General features: G+C 34.4%; 1 protein-coding gene and 1 pseudogene across 1 annotated transcript; one reads left to right on the forward strand and one right to left on the reverse strand.

The window, feature by feature from the left end:
- Positions 1–985: 985 nt before the first annotated feature.
- Positions 986–2,034, reverse strand: LOC111386389 (annotated as a pseudogene).
- Positions 2,035–4,059: 2,025 nt separating this feature from the next.
- LOC111386391 lies at positions 4,060–7,242 on the forward strand. Its single transcript, XM_023010845.1, has 4 exons — positions 4,060–4,164; positions 4,260–4,586; positions 4,822–4,996; positions 7,098–7,242. Exons 1-4 carry the CDS (start codon positions 4,113–4,115, stop codon positions 7,240–7,242), a joined length of 699 nt encoding a protein of 232 aa, XP_022866613.1. The 5' UTR covers positions 4,060–4,112.
- Positions 7,243–9,953: the final 2,711 nt, after the last annotated feature.

A 9,953-nucleotide genomic window follows, 5' to 3' on the forward strand; every position in this document is an offset into this window, starting at 1 on the left:
ATATTTGACGAATATAGCTTAAGTATAAATAAGGTTGAAAACTAGACTAGTGTAATGTTATTATCGTTTCATTTCTATTATTTGTATTCCCATTTCCACTTTTGCACAACATGTCATTTCCATCATTTTCCAACCAACTTGTCCGTAATATAAGTGCATGCCTTGAACATAAGGGTGTCAATTTGGCTCTTCCGCTCGGTGCCACTGGCATAGTCCTGAAAAAGTTCGAGCCGGAACACCTCGAGGCTCTGGCCAAGCCCCATTTTTGGGCCAACTGTTGAGCCACACAGGCTAGTTCATGTCATGGGAATTTTTTTTGGGGGGGGGGGTGTCCATATTTCTTGTGCCCTTCAATGTCTCCCAATTAAAAGATGCCACATCATCAAAGATTGGAGACAACAGGTGCGGATTAACTCACAATTATGAATTTTTGTAAATTCAGTTGGAAAATCCAATAAAATTTATTTTGGGTTAAGAAGATATATATCGATTACTAAACTCTTTCTGGCAAGAAAATTGAAAATCTCTCTGCTAACAAAGTACTGAGCTGAATACAATGACACTTATGTGAAGAAGGGGATGTTTATCAACTGTCTTTAAAGTGCTTTTCGGATTGAAACATGAATTTGTCCTGACGTGATTTTCTTTTCATTTTTTGCATTGTTTTATTGAGTTCTCCAATCCATTTATGCTTGTCGAAATCTATAAAGAAAATATTTAAATTCACACACACTAGTATAAATTGTTGTTATCAAATAACTCTAGAAAAAATAGAGAAGAACCTATGTATAATAAGATATAGTCTACTTTCATTAAATAGTATACTTAATTACAACTGTGATATCAAATGAAATTACATAAAACATATATGGCATGCTCGGTACACATAGTATTGGATGGTAATAGACATGAACAAATATAAACTAAAATCATGATCATTAATTGTATAATCCAGTCCAATACTGCATAGCTGATAGGGACGTATTTACATTGGATCTGGAGCATAATCTACAGGTGAAGATGGAGAAGGAGCATCAGCGGACATAGGACCAGCAGCAGCAGAAATAGGGCCAAGTGCTGCACCAGAACTTTGAATCCGAGCCATTGAACGGCGTGAATATGTTCGTTGAGATTTGCACAGATCAGATAAAAATGCTCCTGTTAATTGTTATCAAATACCATATTAGCATATGCTAACTATCACTGTGTCGAGTATCTATTTATGAAAATTGTGTACGTATTATGACTTCAATAAAAAATGTTTGTGGGCAGTTCGCGAGAGCTAGAGGTGAATGGAGGAAAGCTCAGGCCTGCCCCTCGAGCCCAATTTTAATTTTATTTTTTAAGGTAAAATTTTTTGGTAAAAAAAAAAAAGAAAAAGAAAAAAGAAAAAATTTCAATTGAATTTTTTTTTCAATGTATCAGTTCATTAGAAAATTTTTTTGTCCCCCAACACTCCGCCCCTACAATCTTGTTGAAGACTTAAAATTAATAAATTTGTTTGTTATTTAATAAGTAAGGCCTTTAGACGAGGTTGTTTGAAAGAGAATTGGGGGTTGTGAACATCACCTTCTCCGAGAGCTAAATTGTCGTAAAGATCGACAATGTTGGGACAGTTCTGGTAACACTGCGGTGAGCATAGCTTGGCAGTGAACTAAGAGTCAAGAAGGGCATCTGATGAGATCCCGACTGATTTTCGATTGACCCCACATGAACTCACACATTCGTCAGCCTCACTATACTCGTCCAATTTAATAGCAACAACTTCAGATGTCTTGCATTGGAACTCCATAGTTCCATCATTTGATGAGTATGTCTCTAATACGCATCGCTTCCTAGAAGACGCGATTGAGAATGAACACAATCCAACTGGCAATTCCTCGCGTAATAATTCCCTTGCATCCAAGAGGGAAATGAAACAAAAATGTTGGTCGTTACGTGAGACTGGTCAATCGACCGAGCAAACTAATTAAATTACTTGTGTTGTAGATTACCAAGAGCTCCCTGGAGGAAGATGGTAAAGGCAAGGAACATGAAAATTTTAATTTTAGCACAGAAGCTTGATTTGTACTTAAAAAAGTTTGGCTTGATGATGTTGGGAATGGACTTAAGTTATATGCTTGCAGAGAGTACATGCAGAAGATGGTATTTATAGTGTATTTATGTCTTTGTTATTATTTTTTTTTGGGGGGTAGGGTGTAGGGCGGGGTGCTTAGCAAAATGACATTTTAATGGTATTGTTTGAATCTTTGAGATGTACTTTGTCATAACATATGGAATTAGATTGAAGGAATCTTTGTCTGTTTCGCTTATGTTCTGTAAGACTTCTTATAATAATAATGTACGTTTCACATTTAAAGACACATTTGATGTGTCCGAGGTAATTTCGGGCTTACCTAGATGCCAACAAGTTGAAGTGATGCTGACGAAGAGTAAGTTGATGGAATAATGTGTCAGGTTTTGATACCCAATAAATTCGGACAATATTTTAAAATAGATATTGGATAATTTATCAACAACATAGATTTGGCTCAACCCGGAAACAACCGACATTTTTGGAGGGCCCAACTTGTGGTTGGAATTGTTGAGTTGGATTTGATATATATAAAGCCATTTGTTAGAGGCCCATTAGTTAGGCCCAAAATTGGCGACCTAATTGATCCTTTATACATCCTCATTCCAACAGCAGTGTGTGTGGATTGACTTACAATAGAGAGGAGAGTTAGTGAGAAAGAGGCAGCCGACTCCATTGATCCTTCATGGGTTAAAAGAGGCAACCGTGTGAGGGTGAAAATTTGAGGCAACTAAAGTGTTGGTTTGGTTTGGGTTGAACTTGTCGATTGGCATTTGTTTGGTTGGTTTTTCTAAGCCTGGATCAAGATTTCTCGAGGAGCTTCTGCACAACATAATGAACAAAGTAATTGACGTGGTATACGTAGTGAGAAAAAAAGCTTTTGTCTGTAGAAGTGACAAAATATCAGCAAAACCAGTTAATAAATAAAAATATAGATCAAAATAATTTTTTTGTTGTTGGAGCCGTACACATCAGTATTTTGCGGGTAAATTTGATTGCACAACAAAAATAGTTGTACAAGCTTACACCCCTCTCACATGAGGCGGCCCCATGTTAATCGTGGGGCCCCCTCATATGAGAGGGGTGTACAACTTGCTATACACAAGAGTGTACAGCAAGCATAGCCTATATTTTGCTCAATAAACTCAATTTTAATCATTTGATTAACTATGCGAAGTATCATGTTTAGTTCATTAACAATCCTTAACATTCCATTCTGCCCCACAATGACCCACAAAAGAGATACCATTGCCCACAGACAAGGCGAAGTACTAAAAAATAGTAATTTATAATAATTTTTTTATAAGAGGAAATTAAGAATACATTTTTTTATACACAATTTTTTGGTATGTATACTTACAAGAATTGACCATATTACAATAACAATAATAAACCAAGTTTTATATTCCCATATCGCAAAAAATCTTATCGTGGTATAATCTACTAAGAGATCTAACTAGATAAGTGAAACTAACACAAACCTAATTGATTTTTATCTTAACTTTCGTCTTCTAACTTGCTCCACTAAAATTGTCTCCTCTTATGAGGGAAAGCTCTTTGGATTGACATAAAATATGTCCCAACTACCTAAGCCTTTCGTATCTTAATTTATCCTCAATCGGCACCACCCCTGCTTATTGAAGTATCACCCTTGTTTGGTAGGGACTACTATTAAATTTTTTAGTATATTTTGATAAAATTTAATGAAATGTATGGTTCAAAAGTTGTGAGTCCTATTAAATATGTGATTGAAATTAATTCTTGAATTAGACTTAAAATAAAATCTTGATTTTTATTCCCACTAAATGTGGCGTAATCTCATTCCAACTAAATATGATTACATATATTTAGAATTGGATCCAAGACCAGCTTTCAAAATTTCAAACCAGGCTACGACGTGGGAAAAAAAATAAAAAATTTAACCAAAAAAAAACTGCATGTAAGTTCTGCAGGAAATCACTTCACTCCATTCCCAACATCATCAAGCCACAGGAAAAATCAACTCTTCCAAGGCAAAAAATCAAGCTTCTGTACAAAAATGAAACTGATTGTCTTCCTTGCCTTTGCCCTCTTCCTCCAGGGAGCACTTGGTATCCACAATACTAATTCTTTCATTAATTTTCTCGAACTATTGTCTGATCTCGTTCTGACTAACACTTTTGTTTCTCTTCTTTCTTCAATGCAGGGGAATTAATCTGTGAGGAATTGCCAGTTGGATTGTGTTCGTTCTCAATCGCGTCCTCTGGGAAACGATGCCTGCTAGAGACCTACGCATCAAATGATGGAACTATGGACTTCCAATGCAAGACATCTGAAGTGGTTGCTATTAACTTGCACGATTATATTGAGGCTGATGAATGCGTGGATGTATGTGGGGTTGATAGGAAATCTGTCGGGATCTCATCAGATACCCTCCTCGACTCTCAGTTCACCGCCAAGCTATGCTCCCCACAGTGTTACCAGAACTGTCCCAACATTGTTGATCTTTACTACAATTTGGCTCTCGGAGAAGGTGATCTTCACAACACCCAATTCCCCCAACCCCCCAAAACAACCTCATGTAAAAGTTTAACTTATTAATTATCGAACAAATTTATTATTTTTTTTGTTTCAACACGACCACTCTCATGAACAGCCCGTATAATTTTTTTTATTGAAGTCATGATATGTAAATAATTTTCATAAATGGGAACTCGATGCAGTGATTGTTTGCCTCTTTTAATATGGTATTTGCTAACAATTGACAGGCGCATTTTTACCTGATCTGTGCAAATCTCAAAGAGCAAATTCACGTCGTTCAATGGCTCAGATTCAAAGTTCTGGTACAGCTGTTGGCCCTATTTCTGCGGCTGCTGGTCCAATGTCTGCCGCTGCTCCTTTTCCTTCTCCATCTTCATCTCATGATTGTGCTCCAGCTCCAATGTAAATACATCCCTATTTGATATGCAGTATTGGATAGGAATAGATAATATAATGAACAAGATTTTAGTTTATTTTTGTTCATATCTAAAACTATCCAATCCTCTTACCGAACATGGCATATATGTTATATGTAATTTCATTTGATCTAGCAGTTGTAATTATATTATTTAATGAAAGTGGACTACTGATCATACATATGCTCCTCTTTGTTTTTCTTCAGTTATTTGATCAACAGAATTTATACGTCAGTGTATGAATTTAAATATAAATTTTTTTTATATATTTCCACAAAAGAATTTAGATTGGAATACTAAAAAATCGTGTAGCGTAAAATTCGTGAAAAATTATGAATTAATATAATAAACCAAATCAATGGACCTCCAACAGCAAGTGAAAGACTTAAAAACAAATGAAAATTTATGTTTCGATCCAAAAAGCACTTTGAAGACAGTTAACAAACAGCTGTTATAGTTGTGCCTTCAAATGGATGAATTAGGCTAAGATAGAAGTTGGGCCATATAAATATGAATTGGTGGTGACCATGCGAATATACTTTGCATTCGAATCGCATTTAATTTGAAAACTCGAGGCTAATTCTCTTAAACTATGCAAACTTATGGTTCATAATCACGTGAATGCATTCTAAACTAGCCGTTCATTTTAAATTTTTGTGTGTTTTCATGAAAAAGTTGGCAACTTTCCAAGAAAAGTTGGCTCCAATTCATGGCTTGTGTTTGAAAATTTATAAATATGGGAATGTCTTTCAAGTTTAAATACAAAAAATCATCCTTCTCACTTTGATATAATTTCATTCTTACATACACATTCAAATTCTTTGAAGTTTTCACCAAGTTCTTGGAAGACTCACTTCGAGTGAAATAATTGTTTTATGCAATCCACAGTAGTATTTGAGATTTTCTGATCCTCTATATGGTAATTATCCTTTTTGTTACAATAATACAAGTACCTTCTCAATTTCTTTTCAATGTTGGTGGATTCAGGAATTTTTCTATGAGTGGGCAAAAGTCAAGCAGCAAAAAAATAATAAATAATAATAATAATAAAAAAATGAAAAAAAAAATAAAAAAGTGGATCACTAATGAATACATTTCGATACATTATTATAGTTATTGCAAACACATTCTCATATTTTAAAAATGTTGTATATGTATATTTTAATAAATATTGTTAATTATATCACTCTTAATAAATTCAACAAAATTATCATTCAACCATTGATTAACAATTTGATTGCCTAAGCGAGTCTTTGGACAAGATTCATTGCAAAAAACTGTTGCCCTAAAATGATTGAAAATTACCCCAAATAGTAAAGAGATGCTAAAGAATAAGCGATGCCTATAGGCTGCTGTTGACAGACAACCTCGATCCATTGGATGTGAAAGAGGGTGAACAGTTCGTGAGAATTGAGAAAGAGAGGACAAAATATTAGAGATTTTTTAGATAAATGAAAGTTTGATACTGAGATATTTGATGGAATAAAGCTTTTGCATAAAAGGGTAATTAATGAAAAACTTATCATTTTATTCTTATCTGTATTCCCATTTCCACTTAATTTTTTTCACAGAATGTCATTTCCGTCACTTGCCATCCAATTTGTCCATTATATAAGTTCATGCCTTGAAGATGACAAAATTTAGAGGAAAAATCGTGAGTCCACTTAACATTTACCATTTAATCTTATTAATATATAAAAAAATGACAAAAAGAAAAACAGAAGTGGAAAATAAAATTCCAAATTACCATGATCATTACGCCCATTTAAATTGATTATTGCAATGTAGAGGCCGATGGAAAATTCCTTCCCATTTTATGATCTTGAGGCTGTACCTCTAGCTAATTTTGTGGATTAATCCATGCTTATATGTTATCAATTTAATTAGAGGTAATTAGGTGATGGTTTTTACAGTGAACAGATTTAGATGGTTTAGTGTATTTATGTGGTGTATATTTTATTATGAAAATAGCAGGGAGTGATTTAATTTAACAAGATAGTTGAAGGAGGAAAATATAATTTATTGAAAATAGATTTTACAAAGTGGATGAAGGAGTATTAAGATGCTGAAGCTTTGTAATAGAGCAGGCTGGAGGCTTTTTTCACTTATACACATTTGAATCCAACATCATATATTTATAAGCCTCCAATGTTGGTTGCCAAGTCTCGAGATAATTCTACATTTTTATTTATTAAGTTTGCTTGCTTCCCAAGTGAATCAAGAGAATTCTAATATTTTATTTATTTACTATTTTTGCCTTCCGTCCAAGATACTCTAGTTTGTTCTAGAAATAGGCATCACCAATTTTATAACTCCTCCTTGATTCTTATCTCGGTAATTTGTAATTTGTACTTCGAACTTTGCTCGTGGTAGAGCCTTCGTGAAAATATATGTTAATTGTTCTTCAGGTTTGTAATGTATGAGCCCTATCTCTTTTTTCGCTTCAGCTTCTCTAATAAAGTGATACTTAACCCCAATGTGGATCTCTGTTGTTTCATACTGTAGCTTTCCCATGTCTTCAAGTATGTACTTTAGCCATATAGCTTGAGTTATTGCCATTTTTGTTGCAATATACTAAGTAGGTGATATTGCTTAATCATTACCTGTTTCTTTGATGTTCGAGAGAATATTTTGGAATCTAGTGTGAATGCAAAGCATGATATGCTTTTCATATCATCCACTGATCTTGCCCAATCAGTATTAGTATACCCAAGTAGTTTTGAGTAAGGTGTAGACGATACCATATTCCACAGTCTTTTGTTCGTTGGAGGTACCTTAGTATCCACTTTGCTGCTCCATAGTATACTTGACTTGGATTCTGCAATAATCTTGAAAGTAGGTTGGTTATATACATTATGTCTGACCTTGTAGCAGTGAGGCAGAGGAAACTTTCAAATAGGTTTTGAAATTGTGATTTGTTATTTTGGAGTACCATCTTTTTGTTCGAGTGATTTGTTTCTGTTCAGGGGCATTCTTACTTGTTCTTACTATCTTGTAAGCTCCCATCTTGAACTTCATTAATAGAGTAGTGGACCCATCTTCAGAGAGTTATCTTGATTCTAAGAAAATAGTGCATTAATCATAGATCAGTCATCTCAAACGTTTTCATCATGTCTTTTTTAAATTTCTTGATCGTCTATTCATCAGTCTTTATATAGATGAGATCATCAACTTATAGAAAGATTATGAGTGTACTGTTTGGACCATGAATTTTAATATATAGAGTTTGTTCGCTTTGACTCCTCTTGAATCTTTGCTCAATGAAGTAATTGTCTATTCCGATTTACAAAGCTCGCAGAGCCTGTTTTAATATGTATAGTACACTTTTTAGTTTGAGAACTTCATCTTCTTTACCTTGTACTTCGTATCCTTGAGATTGCTGTACATGAATTCCCTCTTCAAGATTGCTATTAAGAAATGCTGATTGCGCATCTAGTTGATAAAATTTCCACTTCTTATGTGTTGTTTCGACCAATTGGAGCAAATGTCTCATTGTAGTCGATGCCAAACCACTATGAGTATCCTTTGGTGACTAGTCTTGCTTTACGTTTTCGGATTGAGCCATAAACATTTAGCTTTGTCAAGTATATCCACTTAACTCCTATTACTTCTTTGTCTCGAGAATGAGCCACAATCTCTCAAGTGTTGTTTTTATTGATCATTTTTATTTCTTCGTCCACAACTTCTTTCCATTTTGGTTGTTTTGAAGTTGCTTCATAGCTTTCAGGTTCTACGATCATCAAGTTGCAGCTTTGGTACATTTTTTTAATTTATAATTTTCATGTTTCTTCTTGGGGACGATTCTAGTTAGTCAACTGGTTCTTCTATTGTTAATTGTTGTGAGGAATCTGGTTGATTGTTCTCCTCAATGTTACCCTCTGATTTTTGTGGTTGTGCTAGGATATCGATGCTTTTCTTTCAACTTAACTAGTCTCCTAGTTGTAGGTAGCATCTTCATCAAATGTAACATCTCGACTTATAATTAGCTTCTTTGGTTTCAGGTTATAGACTCGATAGCCTTTAGATTGATTACTATAGCTTAAGAATATTCATTTCTCTATCTTTTCATCTACTTTACCTATTTTTCCTTGTGGAATATGTGTGTAGCAAATGCAGTTGAAGACTCTGAGATGCTTTGCTAATGGTTTTCGATGTTTTGTCTAGTATTGCTTTGGTAGGACATCGATTTAATAAGTAGACCACAGTGGTTACTACTTACGCCCAGAAGGTTTTTGGAAGAAATTTCTTCATTAGCATAGCTCTAGCTGTCTTTGTTCTTGTTTTGTTCTTTCTTTTCGACATGTTGTTTTGTTCTGGTGCGTATCCAACGGTGAGTTGATGCTCCATTCCTTCATCTTCACAAAACTTGTTGAATTCATTTGAAATGGGTTCTTTACCTATGTCACTTCTGATTGTCATGATATTGCGATCGCTTTGCTTTTTGACAACTTTTGAATTTTTTGAAAATCTCAAAAACTTGGGATTTCTCATGCAAAAAGTATGCCAATGTCATTCTAGTGTAATCAAATATGAAGAGAATGAAGTATCTATTTTGTTCATGTGATGGAGTACGCATCGAAACGCATACATCTATATGTATCAGCTTCAACGACCTTTTGGCTTTCCAAGATTTTTTGGACAAAAATGGTTGACAATGTTGTTTCCCAAGCAAACATCCTTCGTAAACTTCATTAACCTTCTTTATGATATAGGTATATCTCTCATCATGCTCTTTTGCTGAAGGATCTTCAACTCGTAGAAGTGGAAGTGTTCGAATCTTCTGTGCTACAGTCGCGACTCATCCATTTGCGACGTCATTGTAGCGTTGTTTGTGTATCTCTATTGGTTTGAAAGTATCTATTTTCCTACTTTATAAGTTTTGTTATTACTAGAGATTTATCTTTGTAGTCATAAATAGTGCAATAATTGCCTTTCAAAATGTA

Source organism: Olea europaea, unplaced genomic scaffold (genome assembly GCF_002742605.1).
Source record: "Olea europaea var. sylvestris unplaced genomic scaffold, O_europaea_v1 scaffold3537, whole genome shotgun sequence".
Lineage (NCBI taxonomy): Eukaryota > Viridiplantae > Streptophyta > Magnoliopsida > Lamiales > Oleaceae > Olea > Olea europaea.

Coding starts and splice junctions, on each gene's coding strand:
- LOC111386391 (XM_023010845.1), top strand. CDS start 4,113: ATGAAACTGATTGTCTTCCTTGCCTTTGCCCTCTTCCTCCAGGGAGCA. Junction 4,165..4,259: donor CTTCCTCCAGGGAGCACTTG/GTATCCACAATA, acceptor TCTTCAATGCAG/GGGAATTAATCTGTGAGGAA. Junction 4,587..4,821: donor CAATTTGGCTCTCGGAGAAG/GTGATCTTCACA, acceptor AACAATTGACAG/GCGCATTTTTACCTGATCTG.